General features: G+C 40.4%; 1 protein-coding gene across 11 annotated transcripts in view; it reads right to left on the minus strand.

Moving 5' to 3' along the window:
- Positions 1–26,525, minus strand: part of ZFPM2 (zinc finger protein, FOG family member 2) — a 469,506-nt gene that overhangs the window by 132,735 nt on the left and 310,246 nt on the right. For all 11 annotated transcript variants that reach the window (XM_083749019.1, XM_083749021.1, XM_083749023.1 and 8 more), the window contains one exon: positions 827–938. In XM_083749019.1, the coding sequence (XP_083605145.1) occupies positions 827–938 (112 nt within the window). The remainder of the gene's footprint in view (positions 1–826; positions 939–26,525) is intronic.

A 26,525-nucleotide genomic window follows, 5' to 3' on the forward strand; every position in this document is an offset into this window, starting at 1 on the left:
TAGCGTATCATTTTGGGAATCACTACAGTGGAAAGTTGGAAAGTAGTAATTGCCATGCATTTTAAATAGCATCATGATGTCATTAATGAGCAAAGAACCTTTTTGTTTGTTTACACACTGTGATCCAAACCTAGCTGCCTTCAACACTTAATCACTGTCAAGGTTCCAAAATAATGACAACAATAAAATTTCTTACAATTATCTTTCAGAAAATAAATGCTATTTTTCAACAACATTTTCAAAAACGTCAAGGTTCACACACTTTTCATGAGGTAGGGGGTATGAGCACAACATTTTGAATTTAAATCAGGTTAGAACTGCAGGTTAATGAACTACTTAATGAACTTTCAAAGCTCAAAGAAACTTCAAAAGAGGCTTGTGATACAATGCAGCAAGAAACTAAGGGGTGGGGGAATCAGAGAGATGCTACATTCCTACAAGTCTGTAAAGCCTAGGACATACTTTGGACAGTGGCTTAAATGGCAGGTAAATTGGGCAATAGCTTACAATGGGATCAACATTTTATATAATACATGCATCAAGTATAAGAAAGCTCTTTGCTTTTTCCTTAAGTGCTTTATCTGTTTGAATCTTAAGTGGTAATCGTATGCCTCTGCTTCACACTCATTTAATGCATAATGGAGAAAACCTATTTTTTCAGGTAAAAAAATGTAATAATGCTTCTTAGATCAGAAGAAGAGAAAGGAGAACCACAGGCCCGCCTTTGTAACCTGCATTTGCCACCTGTTATGCAACAGGCACGTTTCATCAGCACCGCTTTAATTCCTTGCAAAGAAAGTGGAAGGGAAAATCAGCTTGTGTTTACCTTTGCTGTACACAATGCAGTTGTTTTTGTTGTCTTCCACTCCTTGCCAAGTCACATCCAGCAGCCACTTGGGGCCAGCAGTCAGCACCATAGGGACTGGAGCCTTTGTCTTCTGGAGAAAGGATGATAACAAACAGATGCCATTTGCTTGCATTGATTAAGAACTTGAATAATAATAGTAATAATCATTTTATTTGCAAACAACTAAATCTCCAAACCCATAAGCCAAGGCCTTATTCCCCAGCCTCGGGACTTAGAAAAAAAAAGCAAAAGAAAGAAGCAGCAGAAGACGACACAAGCTGCAAAGCTTTAGTGCTTTCATAGATCTGAATGGCGGAATTATTATCAAGGATTTTTCTGAATGATAGCACTGGATCAGATCTCCAAGATTAGGCATATCTCTGGTGGCTTAGAATTATAAAGGGAATGCAGATGACTTTCACAGAAAAGAGCCAAGTGTTTAGAAGTGAACTTTAGACACATTGTACTTCATTATCAACAAGATCTTACTATTTCCTGAAACAGACAGGAAGGAATTTAAAGAATCAGTATCCATTTCAAAGCTCTGTCCTGGGTAACATTTATATTATAGTGGGAAATTATTCTGAATGGATAATGTAATTTCTCCCCTCCTCCCCCCTTACTGACTACTGATGTGCTGCTCTACTACTGTTGAAATAATAATGCTAATGATTCCACATGCATGATCTCGAAGAAGAAATCTAAAAGCAGCAGCCAGAATTCATTTGAATGAAGCCCAAAAGGAGTTTGGGAGGGGAGGCATGATACCCACCCTTCTTTACAGAGGCATTTTATTACAAAACACATTTTGTGTGTTGGGGTAGAAAAGTTCAGATTATTGGCACTCCATCTCTCTGTTAAATCTAGATGCAAGGAAGGAACTGATCTGGAATTTAGTAAACCTTATCAACATAGGCTGGTAGTGAAATGCCGGTTAGACATTTATCATTCACCAGTCCTTGTTCTGTATTTCAAACATCATGAAACTATGACTCAGAATACAGAGTACAATGACAAGGGTCTCAAGGTAATACTCCACTAGGTTTTCTCCCCTCCACCCACCCCCCGGCCAAAAAAAAAATCTGGATAAGATCATTTTCCAGCAGCTCCAAACCTTTGTGAGAGAAATTCTGTTTCCATGACTGACTCAGAAGTTGGAAGCATAGATTTAAAGCCAAATCCTGTGGGTTCATGAATAGGTTGGAAAATGAGACACAGTGACCACCACACTGCCCTAGCATCACGCAGGAAAAGACAGGCTCAAGATATGTGGGTTGACACTACTATGCTACAAACCAAGCAATTCAAATGTTGTAGCAGTGTAATGTTTTATCATTTAATTATTATTTATTAAAATTAATATATAGTGTTATATGGCACAATTGTGATAGAGCAGCAATGGCAATGTTTCACCTATGCTGTTTTCAAGAGGCTTGGCCAACCACCAAGGAAAGGAACTGAAAACCTAAAAACCACACTGAGCAGCTCTAGTTGGACTGCATCACACCCCATGCACAGGTTGCCCATAGATGGAACACTAAACTATGGTTTAGCGTTACATGAACGGGTCTTGAAATCATTAGCTTCCTCCACTCCTCTCATCTTCTACAAGGAAGAAATCACTTTTTCTATTCCATTTAAATTTATTTCTTTCATTCATTTATTTTATATCCACCCATTTAAAAAAGATTTCAAGGTGACAAGTTCAGTTCTATGAGGGGCTAGGGATGAGCAATGCAGCTAATCCACCACCACATTCTAAGTCCTGCCAGCTTGCCAGAAGTTGTCGTGGTGTCTCTTTCTTCCTTCTCACTGCAACAACTGTGAGGGATCCATGCTGCTTCTGATCAAGCTTTATGTCTGTTGCCACCAGCTGGAGGCTGCTGCCTCTGTCACAATGGAGCCCCCCGCCCCCCCCCACCAGGGGACCTCGTCTCCATCAGTGGAGGTCAGCAGAGATACACCAGGGGTTGTAGCCAATGCTGATTCTATTCAGAGTAGACCTATCCAAATTAATGGAAATGAGTTAGTTCTGGTTATTTCTATGGTTCTGATCTGAGTAGGACTAGCATTGAATACAACCTCTACACAAACACCAGCCATCAACATCAGAGGGTTAGGATTGTGCTCTAAAATGGTCATATATGTCTGTAACATATAAAATAGCAATCATAAGAAAACTGCAGTCAACAGAACAAGCTCAAAAATAAGTTAAACAACCAAAGCAGGCATTTATAAAGCTGAAAATTAATAAAAGGACACAACAATAGGAAATCATTTTGCCTAGGCTTTTTACGGTACCTAAAATTGGACCGTGTTTTTCTTTGGTTGGATTCCCTGTATTCCAGTTTTTATTTGTCTTATATGCTTTTTTGCCACTGCTGTATTGTTTTTAGGTTGTATACCACATAATATATATTTCAAATATTAAGTGGTTTATTAATTCTTTTAAATAAATACATGACAAAATGAAGTGGAATAGAAAATGACCAGCCTAAACCACCAGGTTTTAACTAACAGTGCAGTCCTAACCCAAGATCCACCAGGGTGAATAACTTTGCAATAGGTGGATCTTGGGCTGTCACAGCAGAGCTGGAGATGAGCTCGCATAAGTCCTTCACCCTGGCTCAGTCAGTAGTACTGTAAAGGCTTATGCTGCTGTAAGTCCCCCAAAAACAATGTTCCTGAGGTGTGGCAGGAGAAGGAGAGGCTTCCAGCTATTACAAACCTCTTTCAGCTCAGTCATGTGACCTAGCAACCCAGCAGAAATTACACTGGAGAAAAAGTGTGGCTTATGTCAAACATAAAGGCTTGTTTTCCCTCTGCCAGGCTCAGGCAGCTCACCTGAATAGAGTCTGCAATGTGGAAACTTACGCCAGCTTAAGTGGTATACATTCCACCATATACCTAGGATTGCTCTGTCCACATACAATCACACATGGATTCCTAGTGTAGGTGCCACAACGGAGAAGGCTCTGCTCCTTGTCACTGGCCACCACACCACCGTTGGCTGAGAAATGTGGAGCAAAGAATCAGATGCCAAACAAAGCATATTTAGAGGGACTTGCCTATGAAGGCAGTTCAGAGGTTACCCAGGACTCAAGTCATTTAGGACTTTAGATGTTGTGAATCACCACTGAGGAGAATGGTCCTGTGCTGAGGTCCTGCTTGAAGGTTTTCTACAGCCATCTGGTTGACCACTGTGAAAACAGGATGCTAGACTAGATGGGCCTTTGGTCTGACCCAGCAGAACGGATCATAAGTCCTTCCGCAGCACCTAGTTGCACTTGCATTTTCCTATCCAACTAAGATCAGAGCACCTATCTGTACCACTTGTACCAAACTAACCTGAACTCACTTTCAGTATATGTAGCAGAGCTGTCTGTTATTTGGGCTGTTGGGAAATAAAAAGTTTGAGGACTAATGTTAAAACATCATGGGAGTATGGGCTATTCTTTCATCTTATTGTGGTAAAGGTTAGCTGGTCATTGCCAACACACATGGTGACATTTGCTGCTGGATTTATCTTTATGTTATGATTTGTTCTTTCAAAAGAGGAATCAAGAGCATAGACAACCTAACATAGACAGCTTATGCTCTTATATACCTTAATACACACACACACACACACACACACACACACGTATTAAACATCTCAATTTTTTTACTCAATAATATATATCTCCAAAGCCAACATAATGTTAGAGAGACAGCATATGAGCGTGCTAGGAAGGTATCTCAGTAATCTGATTTCCTTATTACTAGCTCTGACTTTCAAGCAAAGCAACAGTACTAGTATATCCACCTCTTCAAATAAGAATTTCCTTGCAATATTAGCAATAGTCAGTTAATATTTTGGGCCTGCTGCATTTTGTCTTGGCCAACTTTATGGCATGCATATACTTGAACATTACCTATATTTAACTTATTGGTATTCCTATCATTCCTTTAAAATCTAACATAGATTCTTGTGATTTAGTCATACTTATGGAAACCAATCCAAATGCATTCACACATAAGCTATGTTTTACCTCACAAATGGGCAAACAAACCACAGCTTGTTTTGCCCAAGCTTGGTTTGTTTTCTGGCTGTTAATGCTTTGGTAGCTTGGGATAGGGTGATGAAACACAGCATGGTTAACCAAGGCTGCTAGGTTTGAACTTAACACCAAAACATAGTTAAAACAAGCCGTGGTTCATAAGCCAACAACAAATCATTGCTTCACCTAGTAGTTTGTTGCTAGCAAACAACACATAGTATTCCGGGCTGAAGTTTGATGTTCAGAAAGACCACACTTAACACTTAAGCCATGGCTTATAGCTACATGTAAACCGGTCCATTGTTTGCATCAAGTATAATCTTCTGATGCATTCTAAAATGTAATTTTGTTGTAAACAGCTTTGAAGGCCCAAACGGACAAGGCCAAAAAGGGTTATATTTAAGCATAATTATTATGTTGGAAAGAGCTAAAGGTTTGTCAAAATCAGAAACGAGTACATTTTCCACAAAAGACTGAAGAGTTTCCAAAAAAAAAAAAAAAGACTGAAGAGTTTCCAGTTGTGAAAGAGGCTTTTAATGGGAAGTGTTCAAATATATAGGGTCTGGATAGTTCAGTTGGTTAGAGCATGGGGTTGATAACACCAAGGTTGCAGGTTCAATCACTGTATGGGACTGCTGCACATTCCTGCACATTGCTGCAGGATGGACTAGATGATCCTCAGGGTTCTTTCCAACAATTCTAAATCTATGATTTAGATATTTTAATATAATATTGCATTAATTTGAGTTTCATTCTGCTGATTGTACTGTACCTTGTTAAATTATTATTACTGTTTCCAGGCCCCAGGGGTGAGGAAAGATAGAAACTGAAATAAATACACACAAGGGAAAACAAACAAGGCACACCGTTTCTGAATTTTCATCTATAGTACCCAAACCCTGTGATTCAGAATTGGTGGCGCATCATGTAACATAAATATTTATTAGTAGCTCTATACAATATTCCCTTAAATATTTCTCAACTGAGGGTGCTATTTCAGTTTCAAGCCTCCTTTTGTAAAAACCACAACGAGTCCAATTTGACAAGGGCAAACAAGGGCAAAAGTTGATGTCTTTGGGAACAATTAGAATCTGCTAATGAGGATAAGAGAGGTCGAGCAGATATCCACTTTTTGCTAACCTTTCAAGTAACTGGACAAACAAGTGAGGTAACCCTCAAGTACTGTTTATACAGAAGTCAGGAGGTTAATGGAGGCAAAAATAGCCAATAAAATGCTTGAAAAAAATTTTTTACCAGCCTAAGAGGAATCCCTAATAATTAAGTAATCTTAGATAGCATTGCTTAGAAACATTTATAACATCAGTGGTTTACATCTTCCAAGGACAGATTAAAATCTGAGCAGTTACACATTCAGAATAATCAAGCAATAAAGGTGTTCCGGATTGTACAGTTCCACAAGCAGGAGAGGTTGAATGTCTGAATTTTCCTTTAACAAAATAATAAATTTCTGCATATGAAAAATAGCATGTCACAAAGAAGACTAAGCTGGACTCTTCACCCTGATATGCTAATTTCCTCTGCATAGGGAAGTTTAAAAACATGCAAGGGGGCATTCTGCAGTCTACGCTACTATATTGGCTGAATAAGTACTGATCCAAAAAGAAGGTACATGCCAAAAATAACTTGACACCTTAAAATGTTACAAAGTCAGGAAAAGGAAAGGCTATTATTTGTTTCCTTTCTCTCTCTCTCTCTCTAAAAAAAGTATGTGTCAAAAGTGAAGCTTTTTGAAAGTGTTCCCCACAAAATGCATTCAAGGAAGAACTGTATTATAAGACATAATGTATCTAGTCTTCTACCCAGTAGTTTCAAATTGCTTGATATTTTAGATTCCTACAGCAGCTGAAGTAAACAGGAGGCATAGCACAAACACCGCTACTGCTTCTGGATGTAACATAAAGAATAGTTTAGCACAAGAATGAACCTGGGCGACATGGCTGTGAGAATCAAAAGGTTTCATTCCATTTTCAGCTAACTGCACTTCCTCATTATAGTCAAAGCCAGATAAAGTGTGCTTAGTGTAAACTATGGTTTAGGACAGAGGTGGGAAACTTTTTGCCTGCTAAGAGCCACATTCCCCCAGGGGTAATCTGTTGGGTGCTACAAACCAAGGTGAGTGGAGCCAGAGGTGGGTGGGGAGATTACATTTTCTATATCTTTCTTTCACTGCCTTTTCTTGTGTGTTCTCTCTCTCTCCCTCTCTCCCCATTTTTCTCTCCTTGCCACCAACATAAAATTAGGCCGAGGGTCCCACACAACCCTTAAGGGGACAGGTTGCCCAATCCTGCTTTTGGAAAACAAGACAACCTGGTTAAAAGTGGAACTCAGCACAGACGTACATATTTTAAACTGCATCCAAATGGCTGCCATCACAAGGAAATCAACCCTATAAACAACATAAAAGCAAGAACAGAGACTGTCTTGCTTACTCCAACATAGGAGAGAATAACACACATGAATACTCGTTGCCCTTGAGGAAGTGTGTGGTTTAAATATGTGTGCAATCTTAATATAATAAATTCCTCTTTTCAAGAACCTCTTCCTTTGGTCTTCTGTTTCTTACTGCACCCCTTTCCTCTCCTGCTATGGAGACAAACACATTCTTTTCTTTCCCCCTATCCCTGTCATCTCATCCAGGGGAAGCTACCATAAGATCCTGCATTTGGCTGTGGTCTGAAAAGAGGATATATTTTTAAAGTTAATAATAATAATAATATAATTTACTACAAAGCACATGAGAATGTGTAATACTTTAATAGTTTGCTGCCAAACTACCAGGGGGTGGGGGTAGGGAGTGAGGCACTGAACGGAAAATAAAAATGAATATTCACAGATGGAATCCCACATGACAGCTGGGATTTCCTGCAAGTAGAGAAGCCCAACTGTTTACCCCAGGAGATGATCACTTGACAAGCGACATGTCGTTTCTGCACTTGACAGACATCCGTAAGCTTATAACAAAGGCAATTCAGAGAGAGAGAGGGAAAGTGATAGGGAAGGAGGGAGATGAACATATATATTCAAATTGCACTACTATAATTGCAAATCTACATAGTTTTACATGTTAAGAATTCCAAAAGCTTGCCAGTGGCTGTGGCTTTCAACCATGCTTTTAATGCAAACAAAGGGCAAGACAGCATGCACATGAGTTTTTGTGCAGTCCATATTATGGAAGTACAAAATGGAAGTGCCAATGGAAGTGCAAAATCAGGATCTGTACAGAAATACACATCTCAAGAATCTCTGCTTTTTATTTAAATGCTTATTACATGCTGTATATTTCAGCTCTTGCAACACTGGAGAAATTCAGCAATATGTTAGATGTTCGAGGAAAGCTAAGAAACCAGGCAATGAGGATTTCCAGTACCCCACTCAACTCCCTGCTCCTTACCAAGGGCTGCCTTATTCCCTATCTATTTTGCCCTTGTACCAATAACCTGATCATCTCCAAGTATTTGGGCCAAGATGAAGCATGAACTTAGCCATCAAAGCTAGGAAAAATACAAAACATTAAACAAAGCCACAGAGACTTGCGAACTACCCAACCTAAGATGAACTTATAATGTCTGGTTTCATTAGATTTTTCAAATGCTTAACTCAGTCTTTTAGCTAAATTCATGAAGATACCAACGAAAGGTAAGTTCGGTGTTATTCACAATACCGAGAGATGCCAGTGGAGTTGTAGATAGATGTTAATGAAGCTGGTGGAAAGAGTATTCTCTATAAGACTGAATATCAATATACGTATCAAGACTTTGAGATTAGACCACTGAAGAAGCCCAGAAAACTGTTTTGGGAGTGTGCTACCTGCAAGCCCCAGTAAAAGGGCCCCATCGGGGGCGAACAGCAGCCCCTTGATTACTTGGGCTGCCAGGGTGAAACAGGTGCAAAACACTGGCACCCTGTCGTCTACAACTTCATTAACATCTATCTACCTTTACTTACCTTTTGTTGGTATCTTCATGAACTTATCTAAAAGACTGAGTTAAGCACTTGAAAAATCTATTGAAACGAGGCATTATAAGTTCATCTTAGGTTGGGTAGTTCGCAAGTCTCTGTGGCTTTGTTTAATGTTTTGTATTTTTCTCAGAAGGTTGATAAAGAATGTATAATTTATTATTCTGTGTATATTAATCGCCAACGTATTGCATGAGTCGCACTACTTCTATCATCAGCACAGGTTGCATTTTTCTAGCATCAAAGCCAGAAAAGCTACTACTAACTATGGGAACTGCTACTGACTATGGATGGATACAGATGAGCATTTTAACTACACGTGCTATTACCTACTTGTATCTCATGTGTGCTTGAGACCTGGTCACATACACTGCAGCCCCTGCTACTGCTATATAGGGGGGAAAGTAATTCTCTCCTTCGTCCACTGCTGCTTTCAACAGAAGGATTTTTTTTTTATTTTTTTTGCAGGATTAAACAGTCAGATCCCCCCCCCTTTTCTCCTGCTTCCCAGGGGGGTTTGTTAGTTATGGATGCAAGAAATTTCCAACTTTTAAACGATTTCCAGGCTATTAGGTTGTAAGGTCTTTGCTTCAGTCTGTTTACAAAAAGCGGAAGGCGGACTTTAAGGTTTAAACCTTCCCGCTCGCTGCCTAATTCACAAATTTAGCAGGTTTTTCGATCCAATTTTCCGTTTTTTACTCACGGGTACTTGTTTTAGAGTCCAATTGTCATCAGGAAAAAGTCAGCGCTCTCCGGCGATGGCTGTGCGGCTTCCCTCCGTGAAAGTAGCAATCAGTTTGCAGCACTGCGCTGCTCACCCCACTTCGCTTCGGAGCCCCGAAAAGGGGGGTTTCCTCGTGAGTAGGGGAGGCGCTCTTGGTGCTCAGCCGAACCCCACGTTCCCAGGCTTCTCCATGTGGGAATTCTAGCGGGTCCCCGTCTTCGCCGCAACGGGAGGACCCAGTTTCCACGGAGCCCGTTCCTCCGGTCGGAGGAACTCCGCCATTTGCGGATGGCGCTGACCCGGAAGTCCAAAAGAAGGAATTTCAAAATGCATACTTCCTTCTGTTAGTGGTGACAATCTTCTCTGTGAGAGGCAGGAGAAGTGAGATCTTGGGACTGGGGTGAGCTGTGAGGGGAGAGGGATGAAGGAGCTGTGTAGGGGATGGGGAGTTGGCTGAGGTGTAAAGGAAGACATGGGTTTTTTGGTGGGGTGGGGTTTTTTGAGGTGTTGGCAAGAAATATAACAGAGTTGGTAGCTCCTAGCATAACAATAAAACTCAGTAAATAATACAATCCAATAAAAAGTTTTCTCCTTGCAGGGAGTTTCTTACATGCCCATGTAGTACACAGCATGGCAGAGCTGCATATGCAACCTGCAGTTGGAAGTGACACAGTCCATTCTAGCATCCGATCCCCACCACATTCTGCTGCATGTGTTGACCCACCCTAAACCCCTCCTTAAAATGTGGCTAGATAATTAAATGACTGAAGCGTTCCAAAATGTGAAAGCTTCTCCTAGTGTAATATGATCATCTGCATGGATCTAAAATCTGAGAACAAAGAAATCTATTTCAACCCGATTTTAAAATGAGGGAGAAGAGGAGGAAAGGAACCCATTTAAAATGGCTTTTAAAAATAAGGAGGGGAGGGGGAGAATATAAACTGATTAAAAAAACAGATATTTGCAAATCATCTTAAACCATAAAGGTAAAGGTAAAGGGACCCCTGACCATTAGGTCCAGTCATGGCCGACTCTGGGGTTGCAGTGCTCATCTCGCTTTATTGGCCGAGGGAGCCGGCGTACAGCTTCCGGGTCATTTGCCCAGCATGACTAAGCCGCTTCTGGCAGACCAGAGCAGCGCATGGAAAGGCCGTTTACCTTCCCGCCGGAGCGGTACCTATTTATCTACTTGCACTTTGACATGCTTTCGAACTGCTAGGTTGGCAGGAGCAGGGACCGAGCAACGGGAGCTCACCCCGTCGCGGGGATTCGAACAGCCGACCTTCTGATCAGCAAGTCCTAGGCTCTGGGGTTTAACCCACAGCGCCACCCGTGTCCCACAGCATGACCCGTGTCCCATCTTAAACCATAGTTAACGCTTATAGTTTATAATTAATGCATTGCACCTCCCTCACTCCCAGATGTGCTGCATTAAACAAACAAACAAACAAACAAACAAACAAACAAACAAACAAACCATGAGTTCAGGTTTAGCTGATATGACAAATCAAGGCTTGTGGTTTGTTTCTCTCTAAACAAGGCACAAACAGTAGCCAAGGTTCGTTATGGTCTTACTCATTGTGGTTTGGGGAAAAGAAACTGCAAATTTGGGTTTGGACGACACAACAAGCCAGTTGCAAGCACAGTGCCACAGAAAGGAAGGGAGGAGCACCAGCAAGCTGCCTGCTCCTGTTAAACCATAGATACTAACCATACTAACTATGGTTTAACATGGCATTTAAACACAGCCAAGGAATCATTAGAATTTGGATGAAAGGACCACACAACCCTGCAGCAGTTCCTCAGAGAATTAATGCTCAAGCCTGATCTTCTAAGACTTACAGAATGTGTACTTTGGATTAGGCTATATATCTGCAAATCTGTTGCGTCTCAAGGGGAGTATACTCGGTTAAATACCCTGACCTTCCAATGCACTGTATCAAGTGTGTGGCTATGGAATATAAGGCTGTTTGCATATGCCTGCATTTTAACACTGATTTAATATATGATAATATGGCAAAATCCTATTTTCTCTCTCACATGTGTATTAGAATACAGACATAATTAAGTGAGAATATTATATATTCATTTGTTGGGGGGTTATACTGGGGCAAGAGGATAAAAAAGTCTTTTTAGATGATGCAAACCCAAGGGGACTGGCCCAAGGAATCACTTTAAAAACTGACTTATTGTGCCCCTAAAAACAACTTTAAAATAAATTATCCCAAAAAACAGTTACTAGCATCTAAACTTTTGAAAAATATTGTAAGCTGGAGCCTAGACTGATAAACGACTGACAATTGGGGGGCCATTTCTAGGGCTCCATTTCCTCACGTGTAAGAAAACACTAAAGCCACATCTGCCCTACATGTTTAAAGCAGTATTATACCACTTTAAACAGCCATTGCTTCCCCCAAAAGATCATGGGAATTGTAGTTTGTTAAGGGTGCTGAGAGATATTCAGAGACTCCATTCCCACCACAGAGCTGCAGTTCCCACAATAGTCGTTATAGTTAATCCCTCTTTTATACCACACTTCATCCGAGGTTCACAGAGAGGTTCACTACATAAAAACACAAAATACAAAATAAAACAAAAACCAAGCAATAACCCCACTCTCACAGACACATTTAAAACACCACTGAATGTTAATCAGCCCAATGCCTAGTTGAAGAGAAACCTCTTTCCCTGGCACCTGCAGGTATGTAATGAAGGCGCCAGGCAAGCCTCCTGGTTGGCCACTATGGAAAGCAAGGCTTTCTTTGTGTTACCTTGCACATGTGTTTTTAACCACTTATCTCTTTAACATGCATACAGTCATACCTCGGGTTACGAATGCTGCGGGTTGCATGTTTTCAGGTTGCGGACCACGCCAAACCCAGAAGTACTGGAACGGGTTGCTTCCGGGTTTCGGCGCCCGCACATACGTAGAAGCACTGGATTGCGTCACGCGCACGCACAGACACAGCACTTCAGGCTGCGAACGCTGTGGGTTGTGAACGTGCCTCCCGCATGGATCACGTTCACAACCCCAGGTATGACTGTATATACTAAGGTGCTGTTGTTTCCCCCTAATCACTACTTCATATATTTTGGAGAAACAGCTAAAATGCATGCATAGACAATTCAGATTTGACACATGGCATTTATATCATATCCAAGTACAAAACCATCTTGTTTAAAACAGCCCTTAAAGTATGGTTGTGTTCTGACAAAGACAGACTACTAAATTATTTTCAGGTATCATGCACTCAGAGATTAGCTTTTGAGTATGCATGCTTCCATGTTATTTTTAAAACTTTGCCAGTATGCAAGGAAGTTGATAGGAACTATAAGTGAACACACACACACCCTTTCAAACCTGAAGCACAAGGCAGCATGTTGTTGTTGTTGTTGTTGTTGTTGTTGTTAGTTTTATATCACTTAATGCCAATATGGCTTGTAAGCAGTCTACAAAACATAAAAACCCAGCTGTACAATATTGTTAAGATGCAGAAATCATAATCATTATAATAAATTTTGTATACTGCTTTTCATCTGCAGATCTCAGTGTGGTTCACAACATAAAATTACAATAAAAGTCCACAAAATACATAGTAAGAATAGTAAAAATAAGAAAAAACAAACCCCTCCCACAACACATTTAAATGGGTATTGGAGGTCAATCAGCCCAAGACCTGGGGGAGCATTATGGCCTGGCACCTGAAGATGTATAATGAAGGTGAAGCACTCCCACAATCACTTTGACAATACAGAAACTGAAAAGTAAAATGGCATTTGGCCCAAGGCCACTCAGTGAACTTCATGAGGAAAAGCTCTAGAAACCAGGTCTCCCAGATCCATGTCTAACACTCTTTCCCAGTTTATCCAGCCAGTCAAAGCCATTTCCCAGGGTGTGGCCACTGTTGTGACAGCTTCTAGGAGCCATGGGTGAGAGTTGACTGCAGGGTGAGAACCAAAGGTGGACAACCTACCCCAGAAAGAGCACATCATGCGTCCCACCAGAGTTAGTTTAAAAGCAGAATCAGATGCACCCAATCTCCTTGCAATCATGCAGGAAAATAGGAAAGATGGTAGTTCAGGCTTGATTCTGTTTCAATTATGTCTGCAGATGGACAATTAATTTAAATGAAGTCACAATAAGTACTAGCTAGACCCCTGTAAAAAGTGAAGTGTGTTTTGCTATTAAAATATATTTATAGCTTGTTTCTGTGACAAAGCAAACTGAGTTCTGCAACCCGAAGGTACTTTATTGTGATTGACACCCCCATCCCCAATTCCATATTACAACCTTCCCATCAGGTGTCTTGAACCCTGGTTACGAATCACTGCTTCCTTGCTTTCTTTATTTCCTATGAAGCATCTTGAAGAGACAGATCAATAAAAACATAAACAGTAATACCGCATATAAAAACAATTTCAAATCCCAATCAGATATAGACTGGAATAAAAATCTTCACTGAAAAGGTACTAAAGACAATAGAGACAGCGCCCGTCTGATATGTCACAGGACAGAGCTTTAGCTGCTATATTACCACAGAGTTTCAGCTGAAAGGAGTTAAAATCCAGGCTGGTGTGAAAGGGCAAAATCGCCTACTGGACGCTGACTTTGCTTCAGCTTTCTGGTTATGGGATGCAGTGGGTCAGCCAAGCCAGTGCTTTTGCCGGTGTGTTTTGCCCTTGCTGCTGCCCTACTCCACCCCAGACTCCTCCAGGTAATATGAAGTGGTGACGATGTAAGGAGGATGGCTCTACGCCGCTACACTGGGAAAAATATGCCAGCAATCACACCTTGCCATAAATGCGTCTTCTGTTTCGTTATCCAGGATGACTTTATCTGGGGTACAAATGGCACTGGTGAAAACTCCATCGTTCAAAAGTGTCTCCTTCTAGCACAGCATCCATAGTGTTGCCTTTTCTGTAGAACCAGTTATTGGTTTCACATAGCTCCTACCTACATGTTGGGAACTCTTGGGGAATGGAATCTTTCTCCTTATGGCTGCCCCACATCCTTTGCCACAATATGCATGTGCTTCAATAAAGCGAATGTTTGAGGGCTTGGTAGCCACCACATAAAAAGATCAGGTCACCCATTGAGAGAGTGGGAAAACTGCACTACTTATTTTCTTTCCTTACTTCTGTAATCGAGCCTCTGGAGCCCTGGAGAATTACAGCCGCTACCTGCTGCAAAAAAAAGAATACTACCTATTGCTTGGCACTAATTGGCAGCCATTGCTCAAGAGAGCCCTGAACCTGCCACACAGACTGAGTACTGCCCTCCAGGTATCAGTCCCTCCAGGACAGGCTTGAAGCTATTTGTCATGTGGTACATAGATTTTGCAGTCTTCACAAATGCGTTCTATTTAAATTTCAAGCATTCCGATGTAAGTAAAGTTAGCACATAATACATTAAAGGCATAATTCATTTATGTGAGCACCCAAACACTGAATATTTTTGCAAAACAGGCTGATTTTATACAAGCCTATTTTGCAGAAGTATTTGCAAAGGTCCAAAACAGAATACAGTGGCTTTTCAGAGGCAGGTAAACTTATTTTATCTCGTGTAACTCCCAGAAGTATTCAAAACAGGCTCACCTTTCATGTCACAAAGTTTCCTGCTTACTCCTCTAAGTTTCCTTCTGCCCATTTCACCATCAAACTGGCTAGGATAGAGAATAAGTGATCTGAGATGTGTTACACATTGCTTGCCCCTCCTGCTCTGAGGAGTCTTCCGGTGCTATACAACTCGAGCGTGAACACACCTTTTCCATAGTAAATCAGATTTCATTTTTGTGAAGTAAAATTTATGCTTAGTTCCCTGTCATATTGAATTTCCTGCTTCGGGTCCTGGATTATGGAAGTGGAACTAGACAGACCATCATTGCGTGCTTCCTCTATTTTCTACGGAGAGGGTGTCAAGCAGAAGCTGCAGGTCCATCATATTTTGATTCATTTGTTTTAAAAGCACAATGCTTTGTAATAACATCCAAACAGGAGAGAACTTGAAAGAGAACTAGCAGGTCTGCATTGTCATGGAGGGCGGCTTGGCACTCAGGCAACGGTGTTACTGTTTCTGCTATGTAGAGCTAACATCAGATGGTGATCTCACAGATTAAAAACTAGCGAAAATAAGCTTGCAGAGAGAAGCCGAATCTCACTATTAATATTCTATTTCTTTATTTTTCTTTCTCTTTGTCCAAACTTAAATCCATTTTCAAGAGCAAATACTTGAAGAATCCCAGCTCCAAAGTACCAGATTCTGCCCCAGACATATGCTTTATGCTTTCAAGAGTTGAAGCCCAAGACAGGAAAAGAAGTGGTAAGGGAACACCTAGCTACTTTAAATGAATTCAGATCCCTGGGGCCTGATGAGCTGCACCCAAGAGTACTAAAAGAGCTTGCAGATGTAATCTCAGAGCCTCTGTCTATAATCTTTGAGAATTGCTAAAGAACAGGTGAGGTTCCAGCAGACTGGAGGTGGACAAATATTATCCCCATATTCCAAAAAGGGTAAAGAAAAAGAAAACGAGGACCCACATAGCTACTAACTGGTGCGTTTGACTTTGATACTAGGAAAGGTCATAGAATAGATAAACAGTCGTTGGCCTGTGAGCACTTAGAAAAGGATGCTGTGATTATTAAGAACCACCATGGGTTTCTCAAAAACAACTCATGCCAGGTGTGTGTGGCTTGGTGGATCAAGGGAATGCTGTGGACATAGTGTGTCTTGATTTCAGTAAGGCTTTTGAAAAAGTTCCTCATGAAATTCTTGCAGAGAAGCTGGTAAAATGTGGACTGGACAAGGTTACTGTTAGGTGGGTTTGTAACAGGTTGACTGACCAAATCCAAAGATGAATGGTTCCTCATCATCCTGGAAAAAAGTGACAAGTGGGGTGCCTCAGGGCACTGGGCCTGTTGTTGTTCAACATCTTTATAAACAATGGAAGAAGGAATTGAGGGGACACTCATCAAATCTGCAAATGTCACCAAACTGGGAGGGGTAGCTAATGCCACTGAAGAGAAAATCACATAATGGAATTTGTCACCACAAGATGTAGTGATGGCTACCAGTTTAGATGACTTGAAAGGGGAATTAAACCATTTAATTGTATCATTGATTACTAGTCATGAAGGCTATGAACAACCTATGAATACTAGTCTCAAATGGGAGACTGCTATGCCACACATGTCTTGCTTATGGGCTTCCATAGGCATCAGGTTGCCTACTTTGAAAACAGAATGCTGTACTATAGGCCTTTGGTCAGATCCATGACTCAGGAAAGAAGAGACACCTCATGCTGTATTCCTGAGCACTGGAAGGCAAATAAGCAGCACGACCAACTTGCTTATTCTGCCTGCTACTTCTCTCAAATCTGGTGCAATACTGCTCTTTCTATCTTCCTCAGAGTTCTCTAGCATTCAGAAACAGAAATATGTATGAGTGTGCAGGTTCTCTGAGAGAATATTGTGGCTGCTGCACTCCTTTCCCAGTCCTGAGCTCAGGTTTGGATGCTAAGACAAACTATGGCTCAATTTATAGCAGTACAGTAGTTACAGGTCTAGAAGAGGTCACAAAGTGGTCATAGTCTCCTTTCTAGAAAATCACATTTTTGTAGCAAGCCATGGTTTGTCTTAGTATGATGTACGAACTGAGTCACTGTGGAAGTTAACTTCCATGAGCAGCAGGCAGCTACAGTACAGATTCTGTTGAACAATGTCATTTTGGTGCCTATAATTTGTCATCATGAAGCAAACAGTTTCAACCCTCTGGTGCCTGAAGGACCCTGTCAGGTAGGCTACTATAGTTGCCAAATTCAATCCAGGATGTGGATCTCTGACTGAGAGAGAGGATGAGGAACTAAGTAGGGCTCTTGCCCAAGGCCAGGACACTTGCCTCAGGCAAGTGAATGTATGATGCTGGACTTTTTAAAGAAGACCCACAAACTGAACAAACAACAGACTCAAATTCAGATGACATGCTAAGCTTTGGGTTGTGCAGCAGCAGGACTAGGGGAAAAGGACAGCGGCTGCAATCTCCTCTCAGGAAAACCTGCCCACTCACATCTTCCTCACAAGGTTTGGCTTAGAGTTATGTTTGATCTGGGTAGCTGTAAAGTTTCCACACAAAATTCAGGTTTAGAGCTACATTTTGTCAAAAGAAAGTGTGTTCAAAGAGCGTAACAGAACTCTGGACAAAGACTCTCAGTGGTTTTATGGAATTTTTCCTCTTCAGTACTATTATAAAAATGTATCTTATTCTGCTTTTAATCAGCAAGCTTTATCCAGCAATCAAGGCAGGTATATAATAAGTTAAGCTACTCTGTAAATCTAAACATTTCCCACAAATAGAAAAGATACAGCCTGAGCTCACCGATTGTTGCCACGGTAACTATCTAAAATGAAAATCTGCTTAACCCTTTCTCTCCTGTAACCACCCATGTACCAATGTTAGCTGACTTTCATGCACTTATCTTCGCCTTTCCCCTCTCTACAAATTCATAATTCTGTTGCTTTTCAGTAGTTATGCTCTAGTTATTCTATCTCAGCCGGAGAGAATTGTGATTGGTGGGAATTTTCTATATGGGATGCCTGCTGGCTCTTTACCAGAATTATAAGGCAAGAAACAAACCCTTAATGGGGCAAAGTAAACCTTAGTTCACTTTCTTGAGGACTATAGTGGTTATTAATACCCAGGGCATGAGAAAATTGTGCTTTTCAATATATTCAGCTATACCATGGATTATTCTTTAAAGTGCAAATGATTGTCTTAACTCAGATAATTGTCCCCTGTGTTATTATTTCACACATTTGAACGGAGTTTCTTAAGAACCAGGAATGATCCTGCTGGAAAAGGCCAATCTAGTCCAGAATCCCATTTCCCACATGGGCCAATGCATGCCTATTGGAAACCCACAAGGAGGATATGAGAGCATTAATTCTCTCCTGACTAAAGCTATCAAGGAGATATATTTTAGAATCACATCAAGGTCATTGCATCAGGTTTGGTAAACACAAATCCACATTGGACCTAATGATGTCACTGAGCCTGTGTGCATACTGGGTTGTTATCACACATCTGGTAAGTCAGATCTAATTTTTCCATGTGCACATTGGCACAAGAGTGGCCAAAGATGAGTGATTACGTTTTTTCCTAATCCAATAGTGCCTGTCCTCTGCCTTTTCTGAACTCCCATTGGAAACATAACCCTGGGTGAGTGCCTGAAACCCCCTGGAATCTTGTGCACCGCTCAGCAGAGATTGTGGGTTGGTGTGGCACCACACACACACACACACACACACACAGGTTTTGCACGAGCATTCTTGTGCAAAACCTGTGTTAAAATAAAACAAGAATGTACAAGGTTAATTTATGATCTGCAAATGTGGCCTGAGCATGCAGCAATTGGAATTAGGTACACTTGGAAAACAAACATTGTTTTGGCAGCTACAAGGAACAGGAACATGTAGGGGGAGGTGGCAAGAGAAAACGCCCACGGGCACCGCCATGCACCTAAAGAATCACCTAACATAGCAATGTCATTTTGTGCAGCCATGATTGTGCAGGGAGCAATTTGCATTTGGATTAATTTTCCTTATCAGACTAAATGATGTTGGGGGAATTGTGGGCAGCCATTTGGATGAAGAGAACATCATGAAGATGCTGGGGGAAAACTTGCACAAATGAGCAGCAGCAAATCCAGAGGAAACCTTTGGAGGGATGTGTCCAGAGACTCGTATATCCTGGCTCAAGCATCCAGGTCTCATGATTCACTATGCTCATCTTGAATACAAGGTGAACATTACATACCCCAACTTCCTTTCTGGCTTGGATTTTAATCCAAACTGGAGATGAATTCAAATACTTCTTGCTTTCCTACCCACACACACACACAAATGTTTCTCCAAACCCTCATCCCTTCTATGCTCATTCAGGTCTCAGCCCATACCCTATGATGATATAATGTTCCACCTGCAAAATAAATGATATACATTAAAACACCCCAATTGGTGTGTTTGGACAGCCCCAGATGATGGCCTACCGACCCCCTTCTTCTTTTTATGTTGCATTAAAAAATCGCCTGTGACCATTTTCATTGATGTCACCTTGCTTTGTAAGATAAAAATAAATGAGTCTGGACTACTTGCTCATGTCAAATAGCAACAACAAAATTTAGATTGTGTGTAGAATACATGAAACATTCCTGCACATTTTTAAAAAATAAAAAAAACCAATTTGTACTTCTCTGTAGCTGATTGTCCATAAAGCCTGCATTTTCAATAGTGGGTACACATCTCTCCTGAATCCTATATAGAGGGATTGTTTTTAAAAAGCAAACACATTATTTTCTCTAGTAGTACATTTCATGTTTAATAATATTATGATCACTAGATCAGACAGTCCTAGAGGCTTCCCAAACATCAAGCTTATTTATCAGCTTTGGCTGATTTCCCAGGAGTAGTTCCAAAATAGTCTTATTGCCTGGCCAACACATTGAGCACGTACACAATTTTTCGGCCAAATTTTGCCAGATATAGGATGTAACTAAGTATGCTACTTAGACTTTCCACTGTATTTTTGAAACAGTATTTTGCCATTTTCTTTTAAAATATATGACAACCCAAATCTTCCAGTCAACATATTTTGTTATTCTGAAGTTGCTGGTGCTCCTGAAAACATCCTGAACAGAATAAGAAAATGTGTGTGCGCTTGTGTGTGAGAGTGAGTTAGTGATTCAACAAAGCGCTAAGTGCCATTATCCATTTCATCCACATCCTTGTATTGACCCAGTTTGCACATAAGAGTAAGCCAAACCACAGTAAGCCAAATAAAGGGGAGGGGGCTTTATTGTAGCAGACAATTCTGATGCAAACTCCTTCCTGAATCAGGAACAGCCTTGCCTGGAATCCTGTGAAACTGAGCATGATTAAACTCCTACTCACTAGTGGAATTCTTATGGGAAGCCCATCAGCTACATCAAAAGTTGTATTTTTGTGTTTTTTATACTATGATCCTCAGACGAAGGGTGACATATAACTTTAACAAATAAATAACTTAGAATCCCCTGCTGAAAAAAATGATTTCCACACACACACCCCTCCATTTTAGCAGAGTTTTTGATGCCAATGAATCCCTTGCTAAAATGAAATGGGCGAAAACTTTGTTTTAACAGGAGCTTTGCAAGGTGCTTTGAAGTCCCAGCAAATTTTGAAAAATGTCTGTGTTTCAGTTAGTGTACTGTTTCAGAAAGTGCAAATTAAGCAGGTTTGCCTTTAAATGCATACTTACTTTAATTTCTCCTCCATCGCTAGGTCCCTACTTCCCACTAGCAGTTTTAATGGTAACACTTCTTTGCCACAATGTTTGCATTTCTAATTAAAATCTAAAGGTTCCATTTAAGCTGACCGAAGATCTTTTGTTAAAGCTCAATTTACTCAGAAGCTGAACCAGATGCAGTCAGAAATAAGCACCTGCTTTCAACGGCGCTTACTTCCAGGAAACTATGCATAGCATCGCAGTCATGTTTGTCTTAATGAATCTGGTATTGTTATATGTACTGTTGTTTGTGTGTGCATCAAGACAAACATTTTATATCTACATCTATCTATTGGATCAACATAGATGCCTTCAGTTATGGACTCTTCTTGGGGCATTACTATGGGGGTTTCCATGATAAGCTCCTGCAATTCCTGCATCACTAGGAACAAATCTTGTTGAAAAGGAACCAGCAAAGCTAGTGCAAAGGTAAGTTCTTTGTCACTAACCTTTAGAGTTCAATGGGATTGTCAGCAAGCATGTGGACAAGGCTGATCCATTCCTGGCACTGATTACTTGGAGTTTTAGAAAGCTTTGATCCCCTCACTAAAAGTTCCTGACTAAACATAGACATGGGATAAGAGAAGATATACCCCTACTGATTGGTACCGATCAAAAAACAGGAAACAGAGTGGGAATGAATTAATACTTCTAATCAGGTAGACATATACCAAGTTGGGTACCTCAAGAACATCACATAAGGGCCAGTGCTTTTTAGCTCGTTCATAAATGATCTGGAGTTAGAATGAAAAGTGGTGTGTCCAAGTTTACTGATGACATCAAATTGCCCAGGGTGATAAAAACCAAAAGGGATTGTGAACAGCTCCAAAAGACTGTCTCCAAACTAGAGGAATGGGCAATAAACTACAAATATGGTTCAATGCAAGGGTGTAGTGATGCACCTTGAGCTGCCTATTTAGGGGATTAGACAAATTCATGGAAGAAAGAGCTATCAACTGCAACTAGTCATATACGCTACATCCTGGATCAGAGGCACTATGCTTCTGAATTCCAGTTGCTGTCCTGCTTCTGGACAAAGGTATATTGTTGGCCACAATAGTAAACGGGATGCTGAACTCCATGGATACTTAGTCTGATCTATTAAGGCTCTTCTTAGGTTCTTATGTAGTGAAACAATTGCTCCACACATAGAATGCCCCAGGTTAAATCCCTATGTTCCCCAGTCAAAGGGCTGGGGAGGAAATTCTTTAATGATCCAATTATATAGTTGCTGGTGCCATTAGCTCTACTGTCCATAATTTATAGACTTGTAAAGAAATGCTGCTGAATGTTTTGTCTTGTTTTAACCTTTAAACATAGGATAGTGAATGGGTTTCTTTATAAAGATATGTGATTTCTGTAGCCAGGGGAAATAGAGGAAGGGATGTAGCTCAGTGGCAGAGCACATCCATGTTTACATGCAAAAGGTCCCAGATTCAATCCACGGCATCTTCAGATAAGGTTGGAAAAGATTATTGTCTGAAACTGCAAAAGCCACTGCCAGTCAGTGGAGATCATAGTGATTTAGATGGACTGGTGTTATGACTTGGTTAAGGCAGCTTTCCATGTTCAGATTCTAATTCCCTGTTAGGTCACATAGCAGAGCATATCCTGCCATGCTAATATTCACACTGTTGGTTTGGTTTTTTAAAAAGAATAACACAGAGCTCATCACTAGGAAAACACAACTTAGACTGAATTTCTTTAAAACCTCCATGAAAATATTTGCTGACACTGAGGTGTTCTCACCCCCTTATCTATATATAAGACAGAAACAACCTTCAAAGGACTTTCAAAATATATCCATGACGTATTATAAAATTATATAAAGACAGTAAAAACAGTGACCATAAGAGGAGAGCCTGTAAATTATATCTGACTGACTTGGTAAAGCTACCCAAAATGTATAAAACAATCAATGCTAAACGTTTTGCCAGGTCTTCTGTCTTATTCATCCATTCAAAGTAGTGCAATCACCAATGAATGATAAACTTATAAACTACTGTTTCTTTCAATATAGTATCAATGATTTTCCTCTGCTATGAATACAGGGTTGTCTATCTATATAAAAGCAATTCCCACCAACCTATTCTATTCTTCTAAAGCCTGTTATACTTTGGTGTGGCCAAGAAACAGAATCCAAGGCAAGGCTTTATGCAGATACAAGCTGACTTGATACTAATGACTGGGGTCACCAGTGCCAAGGAATGGATTTAGCCACACAGCCCAGTGGTGTTCAGCACTCGACTACCCCAGCATCAATTGATGGCTGCCGCTCATTTTTGCAAGCACAGGAAAGGAACAAAGTGCTGCACTTGTGGACACTTTTGCAGTATGGGCTAAATCTCTCCCTTTCTTTGTCACTGACAAAGATTCAGGGATGCAACACCCCCAGCTCAGACCAACTGCCTCTGAATATACATACATACTGTCACAATGCTGGGCATTTTACTAGTATAAGGGAGTGAAAGATAGAGCCAAAGTTGTCTGTCTCCTTTGTTATTCCATTTCTAAGCACTTCTGAGTTTCATCCAATGTCCTGCAGTTATAGGGATAATACCAAGAGACCTATATTCATGCAGAAAAATAAAACCTGGAAGACTTGTGTGCTTGCTGTGAGCACATTAAATACAGAAAATAACACCACCCAACACCAGCAAATAATTTGCTAAAAGGAAGGTTTACATTTTATAGCAATGAGTGTACAAATTTATGTTTAAGGGACATCTGATTTCAACCTACCCACTAAAAAAATCAACAGGAATATACGATCTTAAATACTTGAGCAAAAACTCAGTAAAAGATACAGTAGGCAAACATTGTAGTCAGCTCAGCAGTGATTACCAACTCATGCTCCAAATTCACTATAAAATGAAAATCAATATTTCCACAAGTTCCTGCAACATAAAAGATAACCTTCATTGATTTTTCTAGACTTAGGCCTCTCTGATAAAATCTAATATAAATTTTCAACCACAAGGATTTGGATCAGAGCAGAGGTGATAAGTCCTGCACATCTCTTAAGAGGTGGAGAATATTTTTTTTAAGTGCACGTTCATACTATTTATAATTTGCCCTGTGCAAGTGAAAGCTTTTCCACCACTGCTATCAGGAATCTCTTCTAATTTTTATTACTGTGAGGCTAAAGCCTGTTCCAGATAATTTGGAAATTTCAGGGGAATTGTGATAGGGCTGATGGTGCATCCCTGGCTGACTTGAGAAAAGAGCTAACCCGTAATAGCCTCCATGGCCGTGCTGATTAAATGTTGCCATAGATGAAAGGCCTGCCATCGCCGCAATAAATTAACCAATCACACAAATCCCAAGTCAGTGCTAATCCTTCCTTGATACTCTGATCCTCTGATCAGCTCAAGGAGGTAAAGAAACTGGCTTGTGACGCTTGGAGCTCTAACCCCTGGATTTCATGTACACAACAAGCTAATGATATCTTGCTGACCAGTTCAATGGGATGAACTTCTCTCACAACCCTTAGGGAACACTGTGGCCTCCTTAAAAAAAAAAAACAACCTGACAAGTGCATGGCAGTTTTGTGTGTTTTACTAAGAAACCACAGGAAAACTATCGAACATTTGTTAACTACAATAAGCAGCAAAAAATGCACAAATGTCAAAAACATTTTGCATCTCATGAAGGCAGGTGATGGATTAGGAAAGAACTGAGACATTAAACAGCTGCTAATTCATTTTCATGGAACTCTGCAGCATTCGCTCTGAGAGGTTAGCTATTAGAGCAGCTTTATCTTTTGCTTCGGTTTTGGAAAATAAATATGTATGTAAAGAGGAGAAAAGCGTACATACACACACAGTCAGACTGACATAGCGCGATTATAATCAGATTTAGACAGACTCGTTTAATCAATTAACAGAAGGTCTGAACACATGCAGTGTTTTCTCATTAATTATTTGGATGCTGGGTTTCTAATATACATAGCCAAGTTGAGTCTGCGCAGTCTGCGTTAGTGTAATTCATAATTGGGAAAACTTTTTAGTGTAGTAATTGGTTGCTAGAAGTAATAAAGCTCAGGGGGGTTTCTCTTGTGCTTCATACAAAGAGTTCTGAAAGTACTTCATTATCTTTCTTGGTCAGTTCTATGAAATTAAAACTCATTCTCTATCTACTTTCCTCCCTACTCTCCCCCCTCCACCAATAATTACCCATCATGCATTTTACAAAGTTGTTATAAATAAAACCAAGCATACAGAAGGAGGATAGACACTGAGGGAGTTGCATGCCTTAAATTACATTCCTTAGCATACTGTTTCAGTAATGAGGGTGACACTGCATGTTGCACTGAAGTGGGCAAATAGGCAAGTACGATGCACTTATTCAGCAGTTTTGTACTTCTGGTGAGATGTGTTAAGTGTTCCTGCAACTGATGCTCCAGCATCTCAATGCAGGAGAGGACCTTCCCATTTGGGAGATTGGAACCACAAAGAAGCTGATGGACAAGTCTCTCATCCATCCACATTTTGAGATTTAGTGTAATATCCAAAAGCTGCTTTAGGATCAGAATACTGGTCAGTAATGACTCAGTTTGGCATTTAGCTGTTTTTACTTTCTGTTTAGAGAAAATACTTTTTGTAGTAGAGGGTTTGTGGTCTCTTTCAGCATTTAGCAGTTGGCTCAGCTGAAGATGTCACATTACCTACTTTGTCTCTTTTATCCAGTAGCTAATTTATTTTAATGAGATAGACAAGAGGCAAGTGTGTGCTTGAAAACTGGTTCTCTCTCCCATGCCTCATTATTCTCTCTCTCTCTCTCTCTCTCTCTCTCTCTCTCTCTCACACACACACACACACAGAGAGAGAGAGAGAGAGAGAGAGAGAGAGAGAGAGAGATGTTTTTTATACTAAAAATGCATTCACTGAAATGGAATCAGAGTCTGGATGTGATTAATTTCTTAGTGGAGTCAATAGTTAAACCTCTCGATTTTTAAAGTAGTTGAACTTAGTCCACGTTTTTAATGTGACTTACACCAGCCATAATTTGTAGTCACTCTTTTTCTTTATAGTCTTGTAACCCTTATTGTCTTTCCTCTTTCTCCCTGCTTACATAGTGTTCCTAGAGTATTGTGTCTTTTCTTGGGAGCTGCCAAAGGAAGCTCCTCATGTTGTTGGCTTCAAAAATCGTTAGGCCAGGAGCAAGTCCTGTAGGAATTAATTAGCAAGAATGGTGCAAGAATACAGCACTCTCCCTGCAAAGCTTTGCTGTATAATGTTTTTGAGTAACACACTTATCTCTGGGAAAAACTGTTTCCCAAGAACAGCAGATGCTGTGGAGGTCTAGAGAGGTATTCAGATAAAGTGTTATTGAACAGAACAACAAGAATCTGAGAAAAATTCAGGACTCTTCCATTGCACATTATTCTATTGCTACTGAAGCCTCATCTATGCAATGATGTCCTATTCAGGTTAAACTTACCTAGGTTAACTGTAGCTGCTTTGTATGTTGTGCATCAATTGTTCACTGTTTTATTGGTTAGGTTTTTATTCTTCTAAGCTGCACTAAACAGTGTTATTGCTGGGTAAGAGCATAAAAGTAAACAAACATAACATAATGGCTTGTTTGAACAACATTTTTCTAGAAAAAAGAAGGTAATTA

The sequence above is a fragment of the Podarcis gaigeae genome (genome assembly GCF_964106915.1).
Source record: "Podarcis gaigeae genome assembly, chromosome: 7".
NCBI classification, from domain to species: Eukaryota; Metazoa; Chordata; class Lepidosauria; order Squamata; family Lacertidae; genus Podarcis; species Podarcis gaigeae.